General features: G+C 49.2%; 4 protein-coding genes across 11 annotated transcripts in view; 2 read left to right on the forward strand and 2 right to left on the reverse strand.

Annotated features, from left to right (window-relative positions):
• On the reverse strand, positions 1-14,981 carry Tssk4 (testis specific serine kinase 4). Of its 6 annotated transcripts, XM_005338724.5 has the most exons (4): positions 2,011-5,784; positions 1,447-1,661; positions 690-1,083; positions 1-273 (listed from the first exon to the last, which is right to left on the reverse strand). In XM_005338724.5, exons 1-4 carry the CDS (start codon positions 2,230-2,232, stop codon positions 88-90), a joined length of 1,017 nt encoding a protein of 338 aa, XP_005338781.1. In that variant the 5' UTR covers positions 2,233-5,784; the 3' UTR covers positions 1-87. The 6 variants fall into 6 exon arrangements, 1 of the variants encoding a protein (XP_005338781.1); XR_013439069.1 differs by lacking the exons at positions 690-1,083; positions 1,447-1,661; positions 2,011-5,784 and adding exons at positions 7,428-10,957; positions 14,877-14,981 and having other exon boundaries at positions 131-343; XR_013439072.1 differs by lacking the exons at positions 690-1,083; positions 1,447-1,661; positions 2,011-5,784 and adding an exon at positions 7,610-8,091 and having other exon boundaries at positions 132-273.
• Tm9sf1 (transmembrane 9 superfamily member 1) lies at positions 8,305-14,201 on the forward strand. The gene is made up of 6 exons (XM_040274120.2): positions 8,305-8,468; positions 8,677-9,038; positions 9,808-10,429; positions 10,708-10,893; positions 12,039-12,312; positions 13,536-14,201. Exons 1-6 carry the CDS (start codon positions 8,459-8,461, stop codon positions 13,927-13,929), a joined length of 1,848 nt encoding a protein of 615 aa, XP_040130054.1. The 5' UTR covers positions 8,305-8,458; the 3' UTR covers positions 13,930-14,201.
• Ipo4 (importin 4) lies at positions 14,401-25,777 on the forward strand. Of its 2 annotated transcripts, none has more exons than XM_021735554.3 (30): positions 14,401-14,614; positions 14,698-14,784; positions 14,904-14,983; positions 15,079-15,120; positions 15,548-15,677; positions 15,766-15,945; positions 16,205-16,270; positions 16,383-16,484; positions 16,571-16,654; positions 16,904-17,068; positions 17,167-17,220; positions 17,437-17,546; positions 18,071-18,179; positions 18,346-18,475; positions 18,667-18,780; positions 18,872-18,985; positions 19,213-19,333; positions 19,507-19,618; positions 19,722-19,837; positions 19,952-20,029; positions 20,104-20,161; positions 20,257-20,362; positions 20,446-20,639; positions 20,785-20,832; positions 21,196-21,321; positions 21,427-21,635; positions 21,749-21,881; positions 21,969-22,073; positions 23,062-23,131; positions 24,631-25,777. In XM_021735554.3, the coding sequence occupies exons 1-30, from the start codon at positions 14,546-14,548 to the stop codon at positions 24,651-24,653; spliced, it is 3,135 nt and encodes a 1,044-aa protein (XP_021591229.1). In that variant the 5' UTR covers positions 14,401-14,545; the 3' UTR covers positions 24,654-25,777. The 2 variants fall into 2 exon arrangements, with proteins under 2 accessions (XP_021591229.1, XP_005338785.1); XM_005338728.4 differs by lacking the exon at positions 24,631-25,777 and adding an exon at positions 23,257-23,608 and having other exon boundaries at positions 14,405-14,614.
• Rec8 (REC8 meiotic recombination protein) overlaps positions 23,667-27,502 on the reverse strand; it is a 10,920-nt gene continuing 7,084 nt past the window's right edge. For both annotated transcript variants that reach the window (XM_040274124.2, XM_078050304.1), the window contains 14 exons: positions 27,377-27,461; positions 26,708-26,787; positions 26,420-26,552; positions 26,265-26,337; positions 26,092-26,183; positions 25,878-25,927; positions 25,460-25,594; positions 25,119-25,185; positions 24,858-25,021; positions 24,639-24,687; positions 24,312-24,378; positions 24,069-24,200; positions 23,886-23,992; positions 23,667-23,798 (listed from right to left, as the gene is read on the reverse strand). In XM_040274124.2, the coding sequence (XP_040130058.1) occupies positions 23,713-23,798; positions 23,886-23,992; positions 24,069-24,200; positions 24,312-24,378; positions 24,639-24,687; positions 24,858-25,021; positions 25,119-25,185; positions 25,460-25,594; positions 25,878-25,927; positions 26,092-26,183; positions 26,265-26,337; positions 26,420-26,552; positions 26,708-26,787; positions 27,377-27,461 (1,320 nt within the window). In that variant the 3' untranslated portion in view covers positions 23,667-23,712. The remainder of the gene's footprint in view (positions 23,799-23,885; positions 23,993-24,068; positions 24,201-24,311; positions 24,379-24,638; positions 24,688-24,857; positions 25,022-25,118; positions 25,186-25,459; positions 25,595-25,877; positions 25,928-26,091; positions 26,184-26,264; positions 26,338-26,419; positions 26,553-26,707; positions 26,788-27,376; positions 27,462-27,502) is intronic.

Here is a 27,502-nt window from a genome sequence, read left to right on the forward strand (position 1 = left end):
TGAAACTGTCAGAATTAGATTTATTTTTGGTATAAAAGCCCCAGACCCTCCTACTTTGCTCCTCTCAGCACCTTGCCTTAGTTATTTTCAGGTCCTGACTTCCAAAGACTGGCGACGACGATTACTGTTGTCGGGGGACTGGCACATAGCCTCAAGTAACCTGATCTCATATGTGGGTTGCTCAGGCTGGAATTTGACCACCCAGGGATCCTTGAGGATGTCCAGGATGGTGGCACGCTTGGTAGCTGGGCGTAGCATCCGGACGACCAGGTTCTATGGAAGAGAGAGAGGTCTTGGCTGAGCTTGCCCCCCATTGTGCCACACAGGCAATGAGCAGTTGGACCTAAGAAAGAAGCAAGATAGCCCATCACACCACTCTGGTGAAAGGGGGTATGGTCCTGCTTTTATGCTAGAGAGCCAGACATTTTCTGCAAGAGAAGGGAAGAATTGGGGTAGGATGGGGGAATCTCTTGCATAATCCCCTTCTGGCCTAAAGGAATAGAAGCTGGAACCACTTTATCAAGCATCTGTTTGGAGCCCAGTGGTAGACCCTTTAAGCCCTCCCCACTATATACTTAAGAGTGTGAGATAACCCAGTTGGAATAGCCTTCCCCAGGATTGGAAGGCCTAGGTTCACTCTTCCCTGTGGGTCATCCCTAAGGCCTCAGCCCTCCTGGGGGAGCCAGCACCTTGCACTCCTGGGAGATGGTGCAGTTAGATGGGAAAGTGACCTCCTTCTGAGTCTCTTTCAGCAGCTTCTTGAGATTGGTGTCATCAAAGGGCAGATGGGCGACCACTAGAGTGTAGAGGATGACGCCCATGCTCCAGGTGTCAGACAGGAAAGGATTGTAGGGCAAGCCCAGCAAGATCTCGGGGCAGGCATAAGCAAAGCTGCCACAGTAGGTCTGGCTGAGGTGGGAAAATAAGTTCACTTGGCGGTAAGAAGAGCTACTACGCATAGGCTGGTTAGAAGGCACCATCTTGGAGAAGCCGAAGTCCGATATCTTCACATTCTCCCGCTTGTCCAGCAACAGGTTCTCCAACTTTAAATCCCTACTAGCAGCAGAAAGGCTGGGGGTCAGGCTGGGGAGAGGGCTTAGTATTAGACCGGGAGCTGAAGGGCCAGGGGTCAGAGGCTAGAGATGAGGAGAGGCAAAGTGGGAGGTATAGACCATTATGGGAGCACAAGGTAGTAAGGAAGGCCATGTAGCTGTGAGCAGAGCCTAAAGGAAGAGAGAGAGGATGGTACCTCAGGACCACTGGGAGTGTGAATATAGTGAGTACTTTACAAATGTCCTTGACCAGTGATTAACAGAATGGATGAATGGGCCTAGATGTTGAGGAGAGAGGTTAAGGGAAGGAAAAAAAAAAGAGCAGCAAATGGATGATATGCATAAAACCCCCTTGGGATCCCAAAGGTCGCAGTCTGGGTGGCTATGCCCTCACCGGTGCACGATGCCCTTGCTGTGCAGGTATGCGATACCCAGGGTCAGCTGGGAGAACCACTTGCCAGCAAGGGGCTCAGAGCAGGCCCCAAAGCGCTGGATCCATTCAAGGACATCACCACCTTGAGCCAGCTCCAAAACGATGTACACTCGGGATGTTGTCTCAATGGCCTGATAGAAGTTGATGAGGTACTTGTGCCGCAAGACTTTCATTACCTGACCCCAGAAGAGGGAACCATCAAACCTGGGAAAGGAGAACCCTGTCTATACTCCCAACCCTCTCCTACCTTCCTGCTGCAACTTACTTAGAACTCCACAATAGAATCAACCCCTCAACTCCAGAGCACTGGTGGACTGTGAGTAAACCCTATTTTGCATTTTTACTTACTGGGAGGCTGGAGGCAAGTGAGCAGATGGGAAAGAGTTTGAATATATATTAAGGAATTTTCCCAGTTGCTTAGATGTTCAGATCTGATTTGGGGATTTGGGGCTCTACCTGCTCCTAGTCATACCCCTTTTAAGAAATCTCAAGTCATTTAGTTATGAGTTTCCAGCCCTTTCTGACCTGTATCTCACGGGGCAAGAACTTGTTAAGATAGTCTTCAGAGGCCTTCTTTTTTGAGATGATCTTGACAGCCACCATGACCTTCTGCTTTGTGTAGTAAGCCTCATACACAGTCCCATAGGAGCCATTGCCAATGACCTTGCCCACCTCATAACCATACTCTTCCATGACAGAGCGATAGGCTGCGGTGGGTGGTGCTGACTCCATGGTGTCTCCCTTCATGATTTTGGGTTTGCTTAAAGTAAGGAGTTTTGCTACTTAAGATGCCTCTGTCTTTTCAGAGGCCAACACCTTGAGCCATTGATGGCTAAGGGACCAAAATCAAGTTGAGACTTTGAATGCTTGCATATATAGTCACACAAGTCTGGGATGCTGGGCTCAGTCCTCCACTAAGAACTTGGAGTGGGAAAGAACAGAGAAGCAATTCTTTTTGTCTCCACTGGCTGTTGTTACTTCTTCCTTCTCTTAGTTACGGAATTTCCTAAGATCCCAAGTTCTGTACACATCACAATCCACTTTCTATCCATGATTACTGGCCACAAAGCTTGAGAATGTGTGGTTTGGAACATATTCATTCATAAGGGCATGTTCTGCAATCTGGTGAGACTCCCCTACGGAGACTCCCCATTACTTCAGATTTACTGAGCACTTTCTATGTGCCATGTGCTGAACACTAAATTAATCAATAAGGTCAATAGCAACCCTATGTATCTAGACTTTATAATTCAGCAAGACATACATGAGCATATTATGAAGAACTACTAGGTGTTAAAGCTCATTCCAGGATTTTTTTTTTTAAATCGGGAATTGTACACAGGAGGCTTAACCACTAAGCCATATCCTCAGCGCCCCCCACCCCCCGCCGTGTTTCTAAATTTTATTTTACAGATAGGGTCTCACTGATTTTCCGAGGCTGGCTTTGAACACCTAATCCTCCTGCCTCAGCCTCCTGAATTGCTGGGATTACAGGCCTGCACCACCATGTCTTGCTCATTCTAGAAACTTAACACTGAAAGGCATTCTTGCTTTTCAGGACCCTGAATTTTCTAGTTTTTTTATGCTTCTGGTCATTCCTTCCACAGGAGCCTTATCTATCTTTTTTTTTCCTCTCACAGTGCTGAGGGTTGCACCCAAGGCTTTGTACATGTTAGGCAAACAATCTACCACTGAGCTACAGCTCCTCCATCTATTCCTTAATCGTATCCCAAGCCCAATTATCTGAGATCTCCACATCCTTTCTTAAGGATCTCATCTTTAATTACCAAGGCTTTAATTACCACGTTTATGCTGACTGCTTCTTTTTTTTTAAATTAACTTTATTTTTCTTATATATAATCCTATGGATTTTTTTTAAAGAGAGAGAGAGAGAATTTTTAATATTTATTTTTCAGTTTTTGGAGGACACAACATCTTTGTTTGTATGTGGTGCCGAGGATCGAACCCAGGCCGCACGCACGCCAGACGAGTGTGCTACCACTTGAGCCGCATCCCCAGCCTCATGCTGACTGCTTCTAATCTCATCTGCACCTCAGATATCTCTGTGGTTTTGGATACATTGCCCACTTGCCTACTAGACATCACAGATATCAGACACCTCAAACTCATCATGCACAAAACTGAACTTCTTATTTTCATCTCTGACTTTTCCTTTCTGTAAGTTCTACACTAGTTGTATTTAGACACACAAATGTCATCCCAGATTCCCCTGCTGCTTTGGTCCCTATATCCAATCTATCACCAAGTCCTGTCACTCAAACCTCCTAAATATATCAACAATGTACTCATGGTTCTCCAAGTACACCATTCCTCCCTTACTTCAAGCCTCAATCATTCAACTGATTATCCTAGCAAGTCTCTGCTCCCCTAAGTCTGTCTATTCACTGAAGTCCATGGGATAAATCTGATTTTCTTCCCATTTAGAACAATTCCATGTCTTCTTATTCACCTTGGGATTGTTTCTTTTCTCTTTCTTTTTTTTTTTTTTTTTTTTCCATTTGGCTTTAAGATAAACCTGCCCACTTCTCCAACTTTTATTTTTGGTACTGCATACTAAGGATTAAACCTAGGGATGCTTTACTACTGAGTTACATCCTCAGTCCTTTTTATTTTTTAGACAGGGTCTCACTATGTTGCTGAGACTGGCCTCAAACTTTCCTTCCTTAGTCTCCCAAGTCACTCGATTAAAGGCATGCACACCTCACTTGGTGCTCCAACTTTCATCTTTTAACGCACACATAACAATGCGCCAACCAAACAGAACTGCTTTTCCATCTTTGTTCTGTTTGCCTGGAAAACTCCTATTCTTCTTTCACTAAGTTTGGGATTTTTTTTTTTTTTTGGTCTTGCTTAGTGGTAGTGGGTGGAGGTTGAAGTCCAGAGCCTTGTGTATGCTTGGCAGGACAATTCCCACTGCCCTTTCCTAAATGAGATAGGTTTACTAAGTTGCCCAGGTTGGTCTCAAACTACTGTTTCAGCCTCCTGACCAGCTGTGACTATGGTGTGGAGCTGTTTTTAGGAAGCCTTTATTGACAGCTCAAGGTTAAGTTAATTCTGGGTACGCTCACAGCTCTGATACTTTCACTGTCACAGCACCCAAATAGTAGGCAAAACTGATTTTGTTTGTATCTCCTATGAGGCTAAGCAGGGAGTCCAGTGATGCAAAGAAAGTTGAAGTCAGAGGTTTGAAAAGAATGAATTGTAGAGAATGGAAAGGACCTGGTTTAGAAATGAGCAGTGACTGGTTAGCAATGAAAGTCCAAGCGAGGCTGGAAAAGAAAACTTAAGAGACATACAATGTTGAGATTCTTTTAGCATCTTAGCCATAGGTGCTTGAATACTGGTGGATAATTCATCTAAGATTACAGTTTTGTTTGGCAACTAAAATGAAATAATGGTAGAGACACCAAGGGCACAGGCAAGAATGGGGTCACAATAATGGAATGTGGAATCTACACTATATAGGTAAGGAAGACAAGCTAGAAACAGACCAAAAGGGCAGAAGGATAGGTTGCAGGTCTCAGTGGAAGGGAAGAACAAGTTTGGTGGAAATGACAGTGAGGAGGACAGGAGGCTGTAGTTCCAGGCTCTTTGGATTTAAGATGGGAGGGGTGGGCAGGAAAGAGCAAAGATTTAGTCTCATGTCTTCCATCCCCCAAAACAAAACAAAAAGAACAGATTATGCCACAGGCTACTGGTAAAATTCCCCTACTGACAGTCTGACCCTGCTGGCAGTATAGTTACAAAGTTCTGCTGGAAGTCAGCTCTACATCCTCAATCTATCAAGGCACACCAATGGTAAGAAAGCCTGTCTTTTGCTCCCACAAAACTGGTCCCTGGATAGATAGGTACCTTGGTAATAGCTCTAGTCCCTCACGTGTTTAGGAAGTAAAACAGTTCACTCAAGGAGCATGTATTAAGCTGCCTAGTATATATGAAAACATTGCTAGATCCTGAAGATACAAAAACAGATATATCAGTCTCCTTTGAGGAGTTAGCAATTAACAAGGGATTTTATATAAATAAAATGACGGTACAGAGAGATGAATTGCTATGAACAAACCTGGAAGGAGAGGGGAAAGAAGGCTTTATAGAGATGGTGTTGTTTGTACTGCCCCCTATATCCCCCACCTCCCAAAAAAAGTTCTCCAGGCAGGTAAATAGGAAATGGTAGATTGGGCAGTCTATGCAGGAAGAACATATTTGAGGCCTGCAGGCTTGAGAGAACACCATGTTCAGGATTTGAACTCAACTGCAGGACAGAATTCCAGAAAGGGACTATACCTTAAGAAATTCTAGGGCTGGGGATGTGGCTCAAGCGGTAGCGCGCTTGCCTGGCATGCGTGCGGCCCGGGTTCGATCCTCAGCACCACATACCAACAAAGATGTTGTGTCCGCCGAGAACTAAAAAATAAATATTAAAAAAAAAAAAAGAAATTCTATCTATCTATCTATCTCAGAACTAGAATACGGTCTGAGAGGATTCATATGTTAAGCTATTTATACTTTATCTCATATACTCAGGGTCAAATCTTGTTGTGCATCAAGATTGGAGTTTGTTCAAAAAAATAAAAAAGCTGACATACAGCATGCCCTCCCCTGAGATACAGATTTTTAAAGATCCTTCCAGTAGCAGTGTGAGGGTGACCACACTATCAAGATGGCTGATACAGTAACTGAGGTGAGAGAGGATGGAGCTCTTTCCAAAGAAATGGTGGAAAGCAAGTATTGGAAGATATTTGGGCAATAAGTAGAGGGAATTTAATGACACTGATATTTGGGAGAATTGAGATCAAGGTCCTATTTCTGATTTGAGACACCAGGTAGTTGTGATGATTTCAACTGGACCAATGGTGAATGCCCATAATCCTAGTAGTCAGGAGGCTGAGCTCAAAGGCAGCCTCAGCAACTTATCAAGGCCTTAAGCAACTCAGGGAGACCCTGTAGCAAAATAAGGTATTTAAAAAAAATTATTTCCAAGTTACTGTAAGTTGCTTGGGGGGGGGGTGGGTACTGGTGCTTTATCAACTGAGCTACATTACCTAGACTTTTTTATTTTTATTTCTTAATTTAGGACAGGGTCCTGCAAAATTTCTGAGGCTGGCCTCAAATTTGGGCCCAGCTTATAAATTACTTTTGTAGTTACAAAAATCATTCATTATTGAGTCTGTTCCGTGCTGCACATCTGTAGTCCCAGTTCCTCAGGCCGCTGAGGCTGGAGGATCACTTGAGCCCCAAGTTCCAGGCCAGAATTTGGGAAACATAGCAAGACCCCTTTGGGGGGTGGGGAAAGAATGACAAGAAAAATCATAGTCTAATAAACTCAAACCCCTACTTCCTAGAACTTCACCTGTTTATAGGGAGAAAGGCTGAGTCAGAGAGAGCAATGACAGAGGTGGGTAAATAAAGGAATTCTGAGGCCTGAAACCTCTTAGGATTTTTCACAGTACTTCTTTCCCAGGGGAGAGAGAACTTTAAGTCAACTTCCATACAAGTTATTCCCAGGTAGCCAAGCATAAGTCATTGCCTAGAGGTCGGACTTCCGGAAATAACTCCCCTGACTGCAGAGCCCATTTAAAAATAGCTGAGACAAGCAGGTCCTAATTACATGCCTGTAATTCCGGTTGGGGGCTGGGGCAGGAGGATCACAAGATCTAGACCTGTCTGGGCAACCTAGCGAGATCTTATCTCAAAATAAGATAAAATAAAAAGGACTGGGGCTGTAGTTCAGTGGTAGAGCATGGGGAATGGGGGTTACATCCCAGTACTAAGAACAAAAGCTGAGGCAGACAATGACGACGTTTTTCAAGATAATAAGCATACAAAATTAAGAGAATCCCAAATAATGCACCTAGAGCATGTATCTAGAGATCTAAGCACAAACGTATCTAGAGAGACGAAAAGTCAACAAGATTCTTTACCTCCAATTAAAAACCCTATAAGCAGCCCAACTCGCCGATGGAAGTGAGACACCCTATCTCCGCGTGCCTCTGCACCTGACCTGGCTCTGGCCTACTTATCGCCAGGCACTGAATAGTCGTCGTACGGCCAGGGAAGCCTCCAGCAGCTTTGGGAAAACACTTCAAATATTTATCATTCTTACGCGGAGCCACTGTTGATAGGTGGAAGGAATGAGGCTATTCAGGCGTAGTATCCTTGCATGAGACCGACGTGCAAATCCTCACCCAGCTTGGGTTGGGGGCCACCAACCGCCTCCCAGGGCTCGCCCCGGCAGTCCCATTGGTTCAGCCCGCAAACGCTTCGGGGCGTCCACTGGACGGGGACTCAGCCACCGCCAATGCTCCATTTCAGGCCTCCGACCGCTCAAGCCAAAGGTGGGCGCTACCTGCCCGGGCTCTCGCGCCCTAAATCTTCCTGGGGACAGGCGGACGGCGACTCTTATCCCGAAAGGATGTTGCATGCTAAGTACCAGGCCTTGGTAGAATGCAGTCCGCGAAACAAATGCACTGCCCCAGGAGCAAGAGACCCGCTAGGATCCAGAAAGGAACCTTCCGCCGGGCTGAGGTCCCCGCCCGTGAAGACGGAAGTGGTAAGACTGACGTGTCCTGGGCTGCTCTCCTGAACGCCAGGAGGATTCCCCACCAGGCACGGGCGACCCCAGCTTCCTAGGATCCCCGGAGCTGGACCCGCGCCTCTGAGGACAACATAACTCCTTGGGGAGCACTTGACAGAGCCAAGTGCGGTATTCAGCGTGTAGCCGCAGCCTCCACGATCAGGCGCAGCCGCGGACAACCCCCTGGAGGTCGGTCATCAGGTCCTCTCCAACCCTGCTGCTCCCGCGCCGCCCTGGGGGAGACCCCGGCAGGAGCCCAAGGGCAGCTACGGGGCCGCAGAGCCCGCTGGCGCCGCCTTGGGCAGCCCTTCCCGCGTGGTGAGGACCCCAAAACTGTGGCGGGAAGCGACCCGAGCTGCGAGGCCGCGCGGCGTTGCCATGGAAACAGGCTAGCGCGCGCAATAGAGGCTCCCGGCGGGAGGGATGAACCCCTGGTTGGGAGGACTAGAGAGGAGGCCAAGCCCGGTCTTTGGGGTAGAGAGATGTGGTGTGGTGTGGGGGTCGGGAGGCCAAAATGGGCGTCCATTCGAGGGACCTAACCCGGGGCATCATGAGTTGACCCCTAGTTTCTGTAACCGTAGGATTCCCCCAAACAGGTTCTGCTACCTTAAGGATGACAGTTCTAGGACAACCTCGAAGTTGGAGCTGCCAGTGGTTGCCAATCCTGATACTGCTACTGGGCACCGGAGGTGGGCCAAGGGTAGAAGGTGTGACACACTACAAGGCTGGAGACCCTGTCATTCTATATGTCAACAAAGTGGGACCTTACCATAACCCTCAGGAAACTTACCACTACTATCAGCTTCCAGTCTGCTGCCCTGAGAAGATTCGTCACAAAAGCCTTAGCCTGGGTGAAGTGCTGGATGGGGACCGAATGGCAGAGTCTTTGTATGAGATCCGCTTTCGGGAGAATGTGGAGAAAAGAATTCTGTGCCACATGCAACTCAGTTCTGCACAGGTTAGCCTCTACATTGGTTATTACGTAGCCCAGGAGTTATTCCCAGGGACCAACAGTGCCTCGCATTTATGGTTCAAGTGTACCTTTATGAACATTATCTGACTTGATTCTAACTACAACCCTGTGGGGCAGACAGGGCAAATGATAGTATTCTAATTCAGTTGACTAAGAAGTGATTTATTTGCTCAGAAGTGACTTCTTAAAGACTGGCTAATGAATTGCAAAGCTGATATTACTAGAGCTCTTTGCTCCTACTTTCTCTGTTGATAATAAGGTCCCAACTATTATTTCTAAGTAGTTCTTTCCTTCCATACCTACCCCTTAGCTCTTTCTTGATTGGCTCCTTTACTCTACCCTAGTCTTCCAGTCATGGTTTTTCTTTGGCAAATTCTGGCACTTCTTCTTAGTCTACTCCAGTCTTACACCTTGCCTCTTAAAAAAAAAAAAAAAAGCCTTAACCCTGTCAAAGTAGTATCTGTATCTGCTAGGGTGTGTGTGCACAACATACTTGAGTTTAACTCAGTCTCTACAGGATTTTGTCCCCCAAGAGACATTTGGCAACATCTATAGACATTTTTTATTGTTACAACTGGGAAGTACTACTAGCATTTTGTGAATAGAGACCAGGGATGCTGCCCACCTCCCAGCCCTCCCAACAGCAAAGAACTACCCAGCACAAAATATAGGTAGTGCTGAGACTGAGAAACCCTGCTGTAATCCCAGGCCTGGGAAGACCTTGTGTGATTGTCTCCTAACTTGCTCTTTATAGGTGGAGCAGCTGCGCCAGGCCATTGAGGAACTGTATTACTTTGAATTTGTGGTAGATGACTTGCCAATCCGTGGTTTTGTGGGATACATGGAGGAGAGTGGCTTCCTGCCACACAGCCACAAGATAGGACTCTGGACCCATTTGGACTTCCACCTAGAATTCCATGGTGATCGAATTATATTTGCCAATGTTTCAGTGCGAGATGTGAAGCCCCACAGCTTGGATGGGTTACGATCTGATGAGTTCCTAGGTCTTACTCACACTTACAGTGTGCGCTGGTCTGAGACTTCAGTGGAACGACGGAGTGACAGGCGCCGTGGTGATGATGGTGGTTTCTTTCCCCGAACACTGGAAATCCATTGGTTGTCCATCATCAACTCTATGGTGCTTGTGTTTTTACTGGTGGGTTTTGTGGCTGTCATTCTAATGCGTGTGCTTCGGAATGATCTGGCTCGATACAACCTGGATGAGGAGACCACCTCTGGAGGTTCTGGTGATGACTTTGACCAGGGTGACAATGGCTGGAAAATTATCCATACAGATGTCTTCCGCTTCCCTCCATACCGTGGTCTGCTCTGTGCAGTGCTTGGTGTGGGTGCCCAGTTCCTGGCCCTTGGCACTGGTGAGGTGATAAGAATTAATGTGGGATTTATCTCAAGGGATAGGTAGTTTATTAGAATAGGTCTTTGGATCTTCTGTTCAAGGTGAAGGGCAGACCTAAGGGTTAAGGTGGCTCTAGTGAGGATGTGTATTTTATTGCTGGCTTTCTGGACAACTGAATTTGGGGAAGATAGTTTTGCTGGCAGTGGTGGGTCTGGGAGAAGGGTTGTGATTCCTTTGAAACTGCAAGAGGAACTGAAGAGTAAGACCTAACATAGGCTTTCCACTACCACCCTGTAGGCATTATTGTCATGGCACTTCTGGGCATGTTCAACGTGCACCGTCATGGAGCTATTAACTCAGCAGCCATCTTGTTGTATGCCCTGACCTGCTGCATCTCTGGTTACGTGTCCAGCCACTTCTACCGGCAGATTGGAGGCGAGCGCTGGGTGTGGAACATCATTCTCACCACCAGTCTCTTTTCTGGTGAGGACTTCCCCTTCCCTAGTGGGTCTGCCTGAACTTGGGAACTAAGAACACATCTTGGAACCTGGAAAAGTCAGAGTGAAGCTTTAAAGGAAAGAATATGGGGGTGGAGAGAATTAGGAAACTATCAAAAAGAATCTATTTCTTTTGAATAAAAGTTAAGTCCTTAAAAAGTCCTAAGCAATGTAGTAAGCACTTGATGTCTTCAGCTCATTTAATCCTCACAATGTGTGTGAAGTAGGTAATGTTGTCCCCATTGTAGATGAGGAAACTGAACTTCATTCAGCTAGTTAGGTAATTTAGCCAAGATTATATCCAAAAGTAGAAAATCAGGTTTCAGATGCAGGCGATTTGAATCTCAAGCCTATGTTCTCAACCATTATACTTAAATAACACTCTTGAGTTTACTTTTTGATACTTCTTTTTATTTTGGAAGTATGGTCCCTCTAGCCTTTCAAACAAGATTGCCCTTTCAAAGGCAACAGATGTGTGCAATCTGAACCCTTCCTCTTCCCAATTTTGCATCTGACATATCCCACCTCAATTTTTTAATTTTTTTAGTTGTAGATGGACAGAATGCCTTGTGGTGCTAAGGATGGAACCCAGTGCCTCACACATGCTAGGCAAGCACTTTGCCATTGAGCTACAGACCAAGCCCCCCATCACATTTTTATTTGAAGTAGGACTTTCTGAAAACAGGGCCTTAATCCAAAGGAATATCTCATGGTAGAAATTACCAGTATTACGGCAAGACAGGCCCCTGAAGGCAGGTGGATTTGTGTCAGTCTCAGATTTTGATGAAGCAATTACCCTGATCCTTGATGACACTGGGTAGGGGGAGAGTGTTGAAAATATAAGGAATAAAGAACAGTGAGCACTAGGGATGTGGCTCAGTGGTAGAATACTTGCTCAGTACACACTAGACCCTGGGTATAAACCCCAGCACTCAAAAACAAAAACAAAACAATAGGATATAAAAGGGTGGAGGTAAAGGCAGTCAGCTCTGTACAGATATCCAGGAAAATAGGTGGGCTGTTAAGAGTGGCAGGCTGGTTCACTCTTCTCCCCTTTAGGTGCAGTTTGAGTGGGTGCCCCCAGGGACATAGCTCCTAGTGCTCACCCTCCTCTGGGGCCCATCCCTGCAGTGCCTTTCTTCTTGACCTGGAGTGTGGTGAACTCGGTACATTGGGCCAATGGCTCAACACAGGCCCTACCAGCCACCACCATCCTACTGCTTCTGACGGTCTGGCTGCTGGTAGGCTTTCCTCTCACTGTCATCGGAGGCATCTTCGGGAAGAACAATGCTAGCTCCTTTGATGCACCTTGTCGTACCAAGAACATCGCCCGAGAGATCCCACCTCAGCCCTGGTATAAGTCTACTCTCATCCACATGACTGTTGGAGGCTTCCTGCCCTTCAGGTATTCTGTCTTTATTCCATGGTCATCACTCTGTTCTTGACTTCAATTTTTCCTTTCCCTACCAACTCCCTACCATAACTCAATGATAATCCCTTGTTCAGCTGTACCACTACAAGCTCATTAAATAGTTCCTCCTATCCCCAAGCACAACTGAACTTCAATCAGTTCAGATGTCTCATTTGTAACACTCTCTTATTTAATAAATTGAATGAGTAATCAAATGGGCTTTAAGCCCCACGTGCTGCTAGTGTTTACAGGCATCATGTGGGGGTTTAGAGCCCATTTGATTACTCATTCAATTTGCTGGATATCTCTTTGTTCCTGACAGATGATGCAGTAGAAAATAAAACAGACAAGATCCGTCCTTTTGGGGCTGGGGATATAGCTCAGTTGGTAAAGTGCTTGCCTTACATGTACAAGGCCCTGGGTTCGATCCCCAGCACCAAAAAAAACAAAAACCTCTGCTTTCAATCTCTCAGAGAAGATGTTCTTGAATTAAGAGCTGCTAATCAGGGCTGAGGCTGTAGCTCAGTTGCCTAGCATGTGTGAGGCACTGGGTCCGATCCTTAGCACCACATAAAAATAAATAAATAAAATAAAGGCACTCTGTCAATCTACGATTACAAAAAAAGAAAAAAAAAAAAACCAGCTGATCAGCCAGGCACGGTGGTGCATGACTGTAATCCCAGTGGCTCAAGAGGCTGAGATAGGAGGATCTTGAGTTCAAAGCCAGCCTCAACAATGGAGAAGCACTAAGCAACTGAGTGAGACCCTGTCTCTAAATAAAATATAAAATTGAGCTGGGGATGTGGCTCAGTGGTCAAGTGCCCTTCAGTTCAATCCCCAGCACCCCCCCCCCAAAAAAAGGGCAGCTAATCATAGGCAAAAGAATACCCACAATCAAGTGTGGTGACACATGCCTGTAATCCCAGTTACTCAAGGAGGCCAAGGCATTATATGGTGGATTATATGTTCTAGGGCAGCCTCAGCAACTTAGTGAGATCGGGTCTCAAAAAATAGATAGGGCTGGGGATATAGCTCAGTGGTAAAGCACCCCTGTGTTCAATCCCCAGTACCGAAAAGAAAGAAAAAAATCTGGGGAAGAGTGGAATGGACTCACTTTTCAGTGATCCAGCAACATGGGAGGGTGTGAGCTGAGTTTTGGCTTAGCCATGGTGTTCTGCATAGCCTTAAATTATGTATATTGTTTCTTCTCTTCACAGTGCCATCTCTGTGGAGCTGTACTACATCTTTGCCACAGTATGGGGTCGAGAACAGTATACCCTATATGGCATCCTCTTCTTTGTCTTCGCCATCCTGTTGAGTGTGGGGGCTTGCATCTCAATTGCACTCACCTATTTCCAGTTGTCTGGGGAGGACTACCGCTGGTGGTGGCGCTCTGTGTTGAGTGTTGGCTCCACTGGCCTCTTCATCTTTCTCTACTCGGTTTTCTACTATGCTCGCCGCTCCAATATGTCAGGGGCAGTACAGACAGTAGAGTTCTTTGGCTACTCCTTACTCACTGGTTATGTCTTCTTCCTCATGCTGGGCACTATCTCCTTTTTTTCTTCCCTAAAGTTCATCCGTTATATATATGTTAACCTCAAGATGGACTGAGTTCTGAGTAGCAGAACTATGGCTCTTTTCTCCCTTCCTTCATGCCCCACTGATCTCTCCTGCCAGCTTCTCTTCTGAGTGAGTGAGTGAATTGTGTGATGGCATTGTTGCCTGCCCCTTTGCTCTTTGGGCCTTTCTTCCCAAGAGAGAGCCTGGAAATTATAAATCTCTATTATATAAGGAGTATATATTTGAACTTTTTAAGTTGCCTTTAGTTTTGATCCTGATTTCTTTTTACAATTATCAAAATAAAATTTATTAAGAAAAAGGAACCTGTATTTGGAGATTTTGGTCTGGCTATGGAAGCTCGAGGCCTGCCATCAGGGGCGCGGTCCCTGGGAAAGCCGAGTCCGCCTCTCATGCACGAAACTCTTCAACCGAGTGTGGGAACTCTCGGCTGGGGGAACCTATGTAGCCAGGGCCCTGTTTCCGCGGCCCAGCCCGCACTCCTTCTAACGGAAGCCACGGAGCGGGAGCTCTTAGTGGGAAAGAGTTTAATCACCCTGGCGACCGAAGGGGCACGGAGCAACGCCCTTTCCGCCGGAAGTGTGTGTCAGAGCCTCCACGTGCAGTCCCTCCCCCATCCCGGCCGCGTAGCGGCGGCTCCGCTGCTGCCATGGAGCCCGCCGGCCTGGAGCAGATATTGAGAGAGCTGCTGCTGCCCGACACCGAACGCATCCGCCGGGTACAGGACAGGCGGGGCAGGGCCAGGGCCAGGGGGAGGCTGTGGGAAAGGCCCGACTGTGACCCCCCCTAGTCTCCCTGTAGGCCACCGAGCAGCTCCAGATCGCTCTTCGGGACCCCGCCACCTTGCCCGCACTCTGCGACCTGCTGGCCTCGGCGGCCGACCCCCAGGTAAGGAAGGCCCTTGCCCCTATCCGCCGAGCTTTCCCGTCAAGCCCCACCTCCCACCCACTGCGGTCCGCTCAGCATCTTCCTGTCCCTACCCTCACACGCCTGTCTCCTGGTCCTAGATCCGCCAGTTCGCGGCTGTGCTGATCCGCAGACGACTAAGCACCCGCTGGCGACGCCTGGCGACCGAGCAACGCGAGAGGTGGGCTGGGCCTGGGGCGGGGTAGGGCGGGGCCAGGCTAGGCTGAGGCAGTTCTTGGGCAGAATGAGTACAAACACCTACCACTTGTGTTCCAGCTTCAAGTCCCAGATCCTGACGGTCCTGCAGAGAGAGAGAGAGTAAGTGCTTACCGCCTTCTCTTTGGATCCCAGTTGACTCCAGGCTGAGACCCTCTCTAGCTTTCTGCCTTCTCTTTCAGCTCCAGGATGGGACTTGGGGGGCAGAGCCTTCAATCTACATCGCGGACAGAGTAGGGATTCCAAAGTTGTGTTAAAGACTAAAGTTCTTGAGAATGGGTGATGATGATCTGTCAAACTAGAGTCAGAAGAATGAGACTGGTATTCAGGCTGGTTGAGGCTGAATTCTCCAGATCACTCCCTTCCCCTAGTGCTGCTGAGCTACTTCTGAGCTGATCTCTCATGCATCCCAACTTGGCAGTGACTATGCCCACACCTGAAAGTTTCTTGGCCACCCCATTGAGGCTGGTCCACCGTGCACAGCGGATGGTATTGAAGGATAATTGCTGGGGGGAATCTCCTTTTGCAGACACTGTGTGAGCCTCAGCCTGGCCCAGCTCTCAGCCACCATTTTTCGAAAGGAAGGCCTGGAGGCCTGGCCTCAGCTCATGCAGCTTCTTCATCACAGTACTCACAGCCCCCACAGCCCTGAGAGAGAGGTACCATCAAACTTTTGGCAGGAGGGAGGAACCAGGAAACTGGATAAACCATGTAAGCTTTTCCCTTCCATTCCCTTCTCCTGGACAGATGGGGCTTTTGCTGTTGAGTGTGGTAGTGACTTCTCAGCCAGAAGCTTTCCAGCCCCACCACCAGGAGCTTCTTGGACTTCTGAATGAGACTCTTGGTGAGGTGGGCTCTCCGGGGCTACTCTTCTACTCCCTGCGCACTCTGACCACCATGGCCCCCTACCTCCGCACTGATGATGTGGTGAGATGTGGGCCCTCATTTCCCCCAGCTCTATATCCTGGGGCCTTCAGCTCCTTACCCTGTGGGTCTCAGAGGTGTTTCAGCTTCTTATCCTCTTTGTTCTTCCTAACAGCTGTGGGGGTTGTGGGGGTGGCTGGGCCTGGCTGGTATGCCTGGGCCCCTTCTCAGAGTACAGGATATGAGGAAGCTACCAGCCTCTGGGGCCTGAGATTATGCTGCATCATGCTCTCTGTGATTTAGCTCATCCTGTGTCCCCCAGCCTCTTGCAAGATCATTGGTGCCCAAGCTCATCATGGCCGTGAAGACTCTGATTCCTATAGATGAGGTAAGGGTAGGTGGGAGGGGAGCTCCTTCTTTTGGAAGAAAATATAAGAATATCCAGCCTATTCCCCTGAAGAGGAGGAACATGGTAACCCAATGACTGGTCTGTCTGACAGGTTAAGGCCTGTGAGGCCCTGGAAGCTCTAGATGAACTGCTGGAATCAGAGGTGCCCATCATCACTCCCCACCTCTCTGAGGTCCTCACATTCTGCTTGGAGGTGAGCCTGAGGTGGGCATTACCCTTGCTGCTTGATTTTCTAGGAGTATCATTGCTTGTCTCTGATTTTTGTTAGTCTCTGGGCAGGTGGCAGGAAATATGGCCCTGGGTGATGCGATACGTGTACGTATTCTCTGCTGCCTCACTTTCTTGGTCAAAGTTAAGAGCAAGGTAAGTGCCCTCTGATATCTATCACCCCACCTCCACTTATACCTTTATTCTCATTGTTGGGACTTTGTGTTCATCTCAGGGCATCTAAAGTACCCTGGTTCAAGCCCTGGCCCAGACTTACCCCAGCTCCTGCCTAAGAGATTAGGAATCTCCTGTTGGGTCCCTTGTGACCTGGAAGACTGGAATTTTTAATGTGAGTCCATCCTGGGAGCTGATTCTCAGGGATAGTACTCCCTTCTTCCTCTCAAGGCCTTACTAAAGAATCGTCTCCTGCCTCCCTTACTGCACACCCTTTTCCCCATTATGGCTGCCGAGCCCCCTCTGGGCCAGTTGGATCCTGAGGACCAAGATTCTGAAGAGGAAGAGTTGGAGACTGGGCTAGTGGGGGAGACTCCCAAGCATTTTGCTGTACAGGTACGATGTGGGAACAGGGCATGGACAAGGTGTTAACTGGCTATGGGAGGTTGAACAGGCAGAGGTGGAGTCAACAAAGCCTCCTTGACCTTTTGCAGGTTGTGGACATGCTGGCCCTACACCTTCCACCTGAGAAGCTCTGTCCCCAATTGGTTAGTGTAACTCTTAACTTTCTAATGTCCCTGTCCCCAGACATCCCTCATCTCCTGAGGTCAAGGATATTTGGGTCATGAGCTCTGTAATATTTTGAACAATCAATTAAAAAAAAAAAAAGGATATTTGGGCCCTAGTAGGTGTCATGGGCCTGTTGCAACAGGAGTAGGCAGGCTCTTGCAAGGGTTTCAGTAGAGTGCCATATGCTCCCTTAGATGCCCATGCTGGAAGAGGCATTGCGAAGTGAGAGTCCTTACCAGCGTAAGGCTGGTCTCCTGGCGTTGGCTGTGCTGTCTGACGGAGCTGGTGACTACATCAGGCAGAGGTATCCATTAAATTCCTATCCTAGTTTGAGGGTGGGCCATGGGGAGGAATGCTACACATCCCAAGGTAGTTCTAGATTATATGTTTCAGCATATTTTTTAGGGGGAAAAAAAAAACAAACTTTAGTGCTAGGGATTTCATCCAGGGGTGCTTTGCAACTGAGCAATGTCCCTATCTCTTTTCTCCCCCCCCTTTTTTTGAGACAAGTTCTAAGTTGCTGAGACTAGCCTCCTTGAACTCCTGCCTCAGCCTCCCAAATAGCTAAGGTTACAGGCATGTGCCCTATACTTGGCTTGGATTTAATTATTGAAAGCATTAATTTGCTATAGCATTTCCCCCCACTCTCAAAGATATCCTGGATTAGAAGATTAATGAAATGGTGTCCCAGCTCTGGTGACCAGTGGATGGTACCCAAAATCAGATGACAGAGAAAGCTTTAGTTTTTGTAGGATAAATAAAGAGAACAGGCCAGCTTAGGTTTTCCACCCCTCAGACTGTGTCTGTGTCTTTTCTTACCCCATCCAGACTGCTACCCCCACTGCTGCAGATTGTGTGTAAGGGCCTGGAGGACCCTTCTCAGGTTGTGCGTAATGCTGCGCTGTTTGCCCTGGGCCAGTTCTCAGAGAACCTACAGGTCAGCAAGGTTAAATGTGGACAGCTGCCACTTGGGAGTCCCCCACACAGGCCAGAGACCACTTTCCCCTCAGCTTTTGTCTCTTCAAGCCTCCTTGCTGCCCTTGGCCCTGAAGGGTGTGCTCTACAGGTGAACCTGACTTGGACCTGCTTGCTCCTTCCCCCAGCCCCATATCAGCAGCTATTCAGGGGAGGTGATGCCACTGCTCCTCGCTTACCTGAAGTCTGTGCCTCCAGGGCACACCCACCACCTAGCCAAGGCCTGCTACGCCTTAGAGAACTTCGTGGAGAACCTAGGTAGTGATGGCAGTGGGGTGTGCAGGAGAGGGAGATGAAGCTGCAGCTTTGGCTAGAGGGTCAGGATGTGCATTTTTCTGATCGCCGCTGTAGTGGGGAAAGGGGCAGGGCATGGAATGGCCACAAGGGTCAGCCCAGAGGGAGGTAGATTTGCAGAAGTTTGGAGAAAGGCACTGTGCCCTTTCTTATAGGACCCAAAGTTCAGCCTTATCTTCCGGAACTTATGGAGTGTATGCTGCAGCCTCTGAGTAATCCCAGCAGCCCCCGGGCCAAGGAGCTGGCTGTGAGCGCCATGGGAGCCATTGGTGAGGAGGAAGGCACAGGGTTCACCCAAAGACCTTGTAGCAGAAGGTCCCCACCCTTGTTCCACCTTTGATTCTGGCCTCCATTCTACAGCCACAGCTGCTCAGGCCTCCCTGCTGCCCTACTTCCCCACCATCATGGAACATCTTCGGGAATTTCTGTTGATGGGCCATGAAGACCTTCAGCCTGTGCAGATCCAGAGCCTGGGTGAGTAAGGGCCCCCTAAGCAGGGTTCCTAGTGACAAGGAAAGACCAGTGCTCACCTGATGTTCACGGACATTGCCCTCAGGGTAGTGTAGGCATCTTCCTTCTCAAAGGTGTTCTCTCCACTCTGTACCTAGGAGTAGGGTGGAATTTCTGAATTCCTCCCAGCTACACCTTGGTCTCCTAGCCCACTTGCACATCCTAGTGTCAACAAGCCCTTATCCCCATAGAGACACTTGCGGTACTGGCACGAGCAGTGGGAGAGCCCATGAGGCCCCTGGCTGAGGAATGTTGTCAGCTGGGGCTGGGCCTATGCGACCAGGTAGACGACCCTGACTTGCGCCGCTGCACGTGAGTGACCCCTCATCCTGCCCCTTTCCCTCTTGCCCACCCACTGGATCCACAGAGCCCACCCCAGACTCCAGTCCTCTGGTTTTGGACCACAGGCAGGTTTCCCTAGGCTCTCCCATCCTGCCTGGCTATAGTGGTGGCAGCACCATACAGCTTCTGTCTCTCTCTACCAGTTACAGCCTATTTGCAGCCTTATCAGGTCTAATGGGTGAGGGCCTGGCACCCCATCTGTCGAAAATCACCACACTCATGCTGTTGTCACTGCGTTCCACTGAGGGCATTGTGGTAAGCGAAGGGTGGGTGGGCTGGGCCAGTTAGGTAAGGCTAGCCCTATGATGTGATTTAGGCCCAAGTGAGCCAAAGTTCTTGCTATGCATCCTCTATCCAGCCTCAGTGTGAAGGAAGCAGCCCTTTCCTTCTGTTTGATGATGAGAGTGATGGGGAGGAAGAGGAAGAGCTCATGGATGAGGACGTGGAGGAAGAGGATGACTCGGAGATCTCAGGGTACAGAGAGGTGTTTCTGCTCAGAGGAATCCAGATTTTGATTTTGAACAAAGGCTAGTGCCAGACGTGCTCCTTCTGGTATCTTATCACCCCTGCCTTCCCACCTTCATCTAGGTATAGTGTGGAGAATGCCTTCTTTGATGAGAAGGAGGATACCTGTACTGCTCTGGGGGAGATTTCTGTGAACACCAGGTAAGCATCAGTCCTTCCCTGGCACTGGGAACACCTTCTGGGAGCCCTTTCCCCACAGTCATGTGTCTCTACAGTGTGGCTTTCCTTCCATATATGGAGAGTGCCTTTGAAGAAGTATTCAAACTGCGGGAGGTGAGTTGCCTATTGAATGGAATGGGTGAGGTGCTTAGGCTGAGGCTGTGCTCTCCCCACATAGCGTATGCATGAACCTCTCCTCTTCATTCCAGTGTCCTCATCTGAATGTGCGGAAGGCAGCCTATGAGGCTCTGGGTCAATTCTGCTGTGCACTGCACAAGGCCTGTCAAAGCTGTCCCTCAGAACCCAACAATGCTGGTGAGAAGGGGAGACCAAGCCAGACTGGGGGCTCTGGGTAAGGAGCAGGGCCTGATTGAGGTTTCAGCCAATAATGTTCTCAGCTCTGCAGGCTGCTCTGGCCCGGGTGGTGCCATCCTACATTCAGACAGTGAATGGGGAAAGAGAGCGTCAGGTGGTAATGGCTGTGCTGGAGGCCCTGACAGGGGTGCTGCGCAGTTGTGGAACCCTCACACTGCAACACCCTGGGCGCCTTGCTGAGCTCTGTAGCATGCTCAAGGCTGTGTTACAGAGGAAGGTGAGTAGGGCAGGGGGCTGTGGGAAGAGGAGGTGCCAGGCCCCAGAGGAGTGGATAATGGGAGATTATAAGTTCAGTTCTTTGTGCCTATGTGAAAAGAAGGTACAGGAGAACCCAGACTCAGCTGAGCTATTTCTCCCCACAGACAGCCTGTCAGGACACTGATGAGGAAGAGGAAGAGGAGGATGATCAGGTGAGAGCTACAAATGAAAACAGGTTAAGGCAGTCCAGATAGTCTCCACAGGGTCAGGAATAGACAGTGTATTCATTTTGACTTAGGGGGAGCCAGGGCCAATAAAAGATTAGTAATGGCAAGAATGATGTAACTGTTAAGGTAGTGAAGTTCAGGGGAGAGCAGTGTGACTGCGGCAGGCTTGGAGCAATAGATGCGGGGCAAGAGGGCCAGAGTTGCACAAAAGCTAGCCTGGAAGTTTGGGAAATCCCATCAACCAAGGCCTGCCTGGAGCCACCTGCTGCCATTGGCAGAACTGAGTGGAAAAGTGTGAACAGGCCCAAAGCTGGCCCTGGTGCTCCAGCCCGTAATCTGGCTCCATAGGCTGAATACGACGCCATGTTGCTAGAGCATGCTGGAGAGGCCATTCCTGCCCTGGCCGCCGCAGCTGGGGGAGACAACTTTGCTCCTTTCTTTGCTGGCTTCTTGCCATTATTGCTGTGTAAGACGGTGAGTGCTCCATCCTCGGGCTTCAAACCCTGGTCCACCCATGTGCTCCCCAACTGTGTCCTAGTCCCAGGCTGATTTATACTCCTCTGTCCTCCTCCCCAACAGAAGCAGGGCTGTACAGTGGCAGAAAAGTCCTTTGCAGTGGGGACACTGGCAGAATCCATTCAGGGTCTGGGTGCTGCCTCAGCTCAGTTTGTGTCTCGGCTGCTTCCTGTGCTATTGAGCACTGCCCGGGAAGCAGACCCTGAGGTGCGAAGCAATTCCATTTTTGGACTGGGAGTACTGGCAGAGCATGGAGGCCGCCCTGCTCAGGAGTATCCTTAGCTTGTAGGTGATTAGAAGGGTGGGGTTGGGAGAGTGTCCCGAGGGTTCAGGGAACAACAAGGCCTACCTGTGTGCATGCACCTATTCCTTGACTGTGGACCAGCCACTTCCCCAAGCTGCTGGGCCTCCTTTTGCCTCTTCTGGCACGGGAGCGACATGATCGTGTCCGTGACAACATCTGTGGGGCCCTTGCCCGTCTGCTAATGGCCAGTCCGACAAAGAAACCAGAGCCGCAGGTGAGGGAGGGGGACATCAAACAGGGTCTGGAAGCCAAGGGTGGCAGAGGGGCAGGACAAATAGGCCTAAGGCATCTTTGTGTCCAGGTGTTGGCTGCCCTGTTGCACGCCCTGCCACTGAGGGAAGACTTGGAGGAGTGGGTCACCATAGGGCACCTCTTCAGCTTCCTGTACCAGAACAGTCCTGACCAGGTAACCTCAATGCTGGCAGCACCCATGAGGGAACATAATGCTCCAGTCTCACTGATAGACCGGTGATAAGTACAGCGAGTGGGAGGCGAGTTCCAGCTGTTCTTATGCTCTACTTTCACATTTTCTTAATTGTCCATAAGTATTGACAAGCCATCTTGTAGGAGAAAAGAAGCTTCCTCTATTTTCCTTAGCTCCATTTCTACCCTCCGGGCTGAGCTAGTAGTTTAAAATTTTCCTAAACTTATTTCCTAGACCAGGGCTAGGAAACTACTCTTTGGAACCATGGGTACCTCTGAGCCACCTCACTGTCATTTCAATCAGAATAGCTCTGCTTTCTGAATTAGATTTTGTCTGTACCAAGAAGCTATGTGGATTTGTGTTCCAGGGTTCTTTTTTTTTTTTTTTTTTTTTTAAGTTATAGTTGGACTCAATATCTTTATTTTTAGGTGGTATTGAGGATCAAACTCAGGTCCTCACATGTGCTAGGTGAGTGCTCTACCACTGAGCCACAACCTCAGCACCCCCCCCCCTTTTTTTTGATACTAAGAATTTAATCCAGAGGTACTTGACCACTGAGCCATATCCCCAGCCTTTTTTTTTTTTTTTTTTTTTTTTTTTAATTTAGAGACAGGGCCTTGCTAATTTCTGAGGCTGGCTTTGAACAATCCTCCTGCCTGAGCCTCTGAGCTGCTAGGATTACAGGCGTGTACCCCCTGTGCCCAGCTGTTCCAGTGTTCTTGTATTACCTTTGTCTAAAAGTCTTTTATACTTGAGGCTATGACTTTAGTCATTCTTGGTCATACATCTCCATCCCTTCCAAAAAAAAAAGTTATTACCACATTTTCTTACTCTGTTCACAGTTGTTTTGGATGCCTGTGAATCAAATGGCATTTGACAGGAGACTGCCTCTTTCCCAACCACCTACCTCCTTAAGTCCTGAGGGCCCATAGGAGCTACTGCCCCTGAGTCAACCACTCTTTTTCCACAGGTTGTAGATGTGGCTCCTGAACTCTTGCGCATCTGCAGCCTCGTTCTGGCTGACAACAAGATACCACCAGGTAAGGGTGGCAGTCTTGGATGGGGAATGGAGAAGACCAGAGTAGCAGGGTTCAACCGGTGTGGGGCAGTAAATATTTAGGAGTTCAGTCCCCCATCAGGACCTCTCCCTCTGCACTCCACCCAGACACCAAGGCTGCACTGCTGCTGCTCCTGACATTCCTGGCCAAACAACATACGGACAGTTTCCACACGGCACTGGGCTCACTGCCTGCTGACAAGGCTCAGGAGCTCCAAGCCGTGCTGGGCCTCACCTAGAATGCAAGCCGCAGCTGGGCCAGAGAGCAGAGTCTGCCCAGGCCCTAAGACCACCTCTGACCCCAGTTCCTGCTCATGCCTTACCAAAGATTTTGGGCCTCATCCACTGGAGTCAACCCTGCTTGCTGCCTTACAGGGGTGTCCTTGGGACTGCATCTGTTACAGGTTGAGTCATAACATCATACAATAAAAAAGGCAGTTTGTTTTCTGCTTGGATAATAGCTCTGAGAGCTGGAAGGCTTGAGATACTTATACAGAAACGAGGCAGGCAAGACCCAGTGAGGCAGGGCATTGTTTAATGAAGGCTTATAAATGGGCTCTACCCTTAGTGAAATCTGGGTCCTGCATGAATCAGAAGGCGCCCGTATGGCTTCTCTTGTTCCACAAGAAGGATCTGCTGTGCTGAGAGCACTGGTCAAGAGAAGAGAAGATGATGGCAGGTCACAAAGAGTATCTGTAGTGGCCGCTGGCCTGTGTGTCTGTTATACTTGCACTAACCCAGGAGTAGGTAGAAGACCCGGGAGGCTATCCGGCGGGGGCTGAGAGGTGACACTAGGCTATTGAAGTCTGGCTCCCTGTTGGCCTGTAGCTCCAATGCCACTGCCCTGTAAGAATCAAGAATTGTTAGCTGAGACCCTAGCCCATGTCCATCCCCATTGAGGTACCCTATCCCTGGTATACCTGTGCACTGCCTCCAGTGAGAGCAACTCAGGCTCTGGGGGCAGTTCCAAAGGTATCTCCACAGGCACCTCTGGGAGCTCGGGCACCACTGGCAATGCAGGGGGCTCTGGCTGCTCTGCCTCAGTCCAGGCCCTAGGAGAAATGGGAGTCAGAGCAGGGAAGGTGGTGGCCATGACAATGGTGTCAGCACAGCCATCCTAGCTGACCCTCTCTGGCCCAGGCTCACATAGTCTGGTTGCTTACCACCGTTCTTCTGGCAGGGCAAGGCTGATGCGGGACTTTTCCTCTTCTGCTGCTTCTAGGGAGAGTTCTATTGTGGGGAGAAAAGGTGCTAAGAGTGTTGGGTTTGAGCCTCAGCACTACCAAAAAAAAAAGTCCATCCTGTATGAATAGACACCAGAGCCATATGGATTTGTGAAAAGCACCTAGGCAGGAAAACTGAAGAGAATCAGTCTGTTTCCTTGTGTAACACTCTCTGCCTGATGGGAAACAACTTCAGCAATTGGGGCACTAGTCTCTTAAAACATTGCTTAGTGTATTATCTCTGCTGTCTCTTCTTCAGGTGCTTACCTGAAGATAGCATGAGGGGACCACTGGGCTCCTGGGCCTCCCTTAGGACCTGCAGGTGGAAGAATAAGAACTGAGACCCAAGCATCTGGATTCAGGCTTCTGATAGAAGGCACTAGTTCAGTGCACCTGCACTGCTGAATTGCAGCAGAAGGCAGCCTGCAGGGGCTCAGGCAAAGCAGAGCTTTGGGACTTTGAAGGAAGTGGTGTGGGTGCACTTACCTCGATCTCACTCAGTGTTTCAGCCCTTCTTCTTTCCTCCTCTGCTGCTGCCTCCCTTTCAGCCTCCTCTTCAGCTTCCAGGGTTGGCCTTCGCCTGAGCACTTTTGGGGGTACCTGGGCACAGCGGGTCCAGAAAGCTAGTAGTTCTGGGGGTAGCCAGCCAGCTGAGGATAAGGGGACTGGGTTTGAGTTATAAGAAACACTAAGAGTGAGGAATATTGCTTCTAAAGATCCCATGTGCCCAACTGCTGCCATTCTTACAGAGAGTTGGAGTTCGGAACAGTTCTGCTGGGCTTGCGATGGTCCTCTCTGGAGGTTGCACCATTGGCTGTATGGTGGGGGAAGACCAGAAGCCCTTTATGTGCCTCTTCAGTGCCACTTCACCTCTGCTACATATTGTGCCTCGGCCTCTTGACTTCCCTCTACTTTCCTCATTTCTAAAAGGACTTTTTAACCAGAAGTGCATGGAGACTTGAGTGCATGTGCAAATCCACATGCACTAAGGAACCAAGTGGGTTTTCTTTGGATTCCCAGAGCTCCCCCTGATGAGTTTAAAAGGCCCAGTCTGACCTGTGTCCCTCTTTTCCCTGGGCTGCACTCACACATTCCCAGCAGTGGGCCCTGGTTTGCAGCTGTTCCTGGAATTTCTCCCGTGAGATCTGTGTCTCCTTGTCCCAGAACAGTAACTGGCGTCGGCGTCGGCGAATAGGAGGGCTCCCAGGAGGTGGGGGCCTCCTCTGCTGAGTGGAAGGGGAGATGGGTACACAACACTACAACACTCCTTTTCTTGTCATCTAGATGGGCTGCTAATGGCTTCATGCTCTGCCTGGGGCAGGATCTTGGGCAAGGCTTCTGTACACTTGTGCAGCACATATCTTACATGAGGGTACCCATTTGGGAAGTAAAGCCACACAATGGGGTATGGAAAGGGTCATCTTTTACTAATCACAAAAGTCCCAAGTAACCTAACAATGGTGCAGGACAAAGAAAGGGAGGTGGCTTATAAAGGACACTGCTCACCTCTGGGCTGGGTGGGGCCGGCAGGCGCAGCTCCTGTGGAGGGGTCACCTCTGCAACAATACCCAAGATCCTGGCTCTGTTCCACAAGCCCCTTCACTCTCATGGTCAAGAAGCTATGTCCCACCCCACCCTCCAGTGGATTGGGATACAGGTCCTTTATTTGCAACCTATGAAGGTCTTCCCAGAAAAGCCCAGGGGCATGGTGGATACTCACCAGTGATCAGGGGCCCAGGCTCCCAGCCTGTCAGCTTAAGTTCCTCAGGTCCTGGGACCTGGCCTGGAAGTGGCTCTCCTATCCCTTCTACCCTTAAGGGAAATAGGCAAGTGGGTTTAGGACATCCTCCTTAGCACTGACCCCTTACCTGGTACAGGGATTCCTGCCCTTACTGTGCAGGAGCTGGAGGCGAAAGCACGGAAACTACAGTGTCACCCTCCATGACACGGGGTTCTTCCTTGGATTCTGCAGAGAGATCAGAGCTCAGAGGGCAGGAAAGAAATGGGAGCACTGCCAAGCCCCAGACTGCTGGTGCTAGAGTTCTGACCGTCCAGAGCCAGACGAGCCCTTCGCTTCCTAGGCCTGCCTTCCTGGGATGCATCTAACAAGATAGCTTCATCCTCCTCTGCAATCAGCAGGTCCAAGTCTCGGCGGCTGACCTCCGGGAGATCCTGTTCACCCTGTCAAAAGAGGAAAAGCTTAGGAAGGGACTCAGTCCCAATTCTGAAAAAGGCAAGTGGATCGAGAAGAGTGGATCTAAGGAGCATGCTACAAGCCCAGGCAGAGAGAAACAGATGCAAGGGGCTGAGGCTCCATGTGCTAGGGGATTACTCACCTCGATCTGCAGCATACGTATGGGCTCTGCCTCCTGGAGGGTGATGGCCTCAGGAGACAGCACAGTAACCAAGATCCTGTCTGGAGGGGGAGGGAAGTCACACATCAGCCCCTCTGCCTGTTTTCAAGTTCCCATACATTTCTTGGTTCAGTGGTGATCAAAAGCATGGACTACAGAGCTGAGTTAAGTTAGATTCTAGTCAGAACCAGTCTAGTCAACTGGCCTGACCCTGTCTGCATTGCTTTTTTGTTGTTACCAGGGATTGAACTCAGGGGCACTGGACTCCTGAGCAACATCCCCAGCCCTATTTTGTATTTTATTTAGAGACAGGGTCTCACTGAGTTGCTTAATGCCTTGCTTTGGCCGAGGACCCCTGAGCCACATCCCCAGCCCTATTTTGTATTTTATTTAGAGACAGGGTCTCACTGAGTTGCTTAATGCCTTGCTTTGGCTAAGGCTGGCTTTGAACTTGCGACCTTCCTGCCCCAGCCTTCCAAGCTGCTGGGATTACATGCATGCCCAGCCCCATAGGACTCTTGTGAGACAGTGATAAGTTTCACACATAAAGTGCTCCTCACAGGGCCTGTCTATTAAAAGAAGCTCAAAGATAGCTATTTCTTCAGCTCTTGGACCTTCCTATGCCTCTCACCAGGAAGATTGTCTGCTGACCTGGCTTCCTGGGCTCTGTAGAGACTTCAGGAGGGGTCTTCTCACCAACTCTCTCTGGAGTTGCAGCCTCTAAAAGATGTCGAATCTTTGGAGAGGAAATAGAACGAAAGATATGGTTCAGCCTCA

This window comes from Ictidomys tridecemlineatus, chromosome 5 (assembly GCF_052094955.1).
Source record: "Ictidomys tridecemlineatus isolate mIctTri1 chromosome 5, mIctTri1.hap1, whole genome shotgun sequence".
Lineage (NCBI taxonomy): Eukaryota > Metazoa > Chordata > Mammalia > Rodentia > Sciuridae > Ictidomys > Ictidomys tridecemlineatus.

Excerpts from the sequence above, each read along its gene's own strand:
- Tssk4 (XM_005338724.5), bottom strand. The coding sequence starts at position 2,232 with ATGAAGGGAGACACCATGGAGTCAGCACCACCCACCGCAGCCTATCGC. Across the intron at positions 1,662-2,010 it reads TCTTGCCCCGTGAGATACAG|GTAATGAAAGTCTTGCGGCA; the intron begins GTCAGAAAGGGC and ends TTCTGGGGTCAG. Across the intron at positions 274-689 it reads CCATCTCCCAGGAGTGCAAG|AACCTGGTCGTCCGGATGCT; the intron begins GTGCTGGCTCCC and ends TCTCTTCCATAG.
- Tm9sf1 (XM_040274120.2), top strand. Across the intron at positions 10,430-10,707 it reads GTTCCTGGCCCTTGGCACTG|GCATTATTGTCATGGCACTT; the intron begins GTGAGGTGATAA and ends ACCACCCTGTAG. Across the intron at positions 10,894-12,038 it reads CACCACCAGTCTCTTTTCTG|TGCCTTTCTTCTTGACCTGG; the intron begins GTGAGGACTTCC and ends CCATCCCTGCAG.
- Ipo4 (XM_005338728.4), top strand. The coding sequence starts at position 14,546 with ATGGAGCCCGCCGGCCTGGAGCAGATATTGAGAGAGCTGCTGCTGCCC. Across the intron at positions 16,271-16,382 it reads CTCTGATTCCTATAGATGAG|GTTAAGGCCTGTGAGGCCCT; the intron begins GTAAGGGTAGGT and ends TCTGTCTGACAG. Across the intron at positions 20,833-21,195 it reads AGGAAGAGGAGGATGATCAG|GCTGAATACGACGCCATGTT; the intron begins GTGAGAGCTACA and ends CTGGCTCCATAG.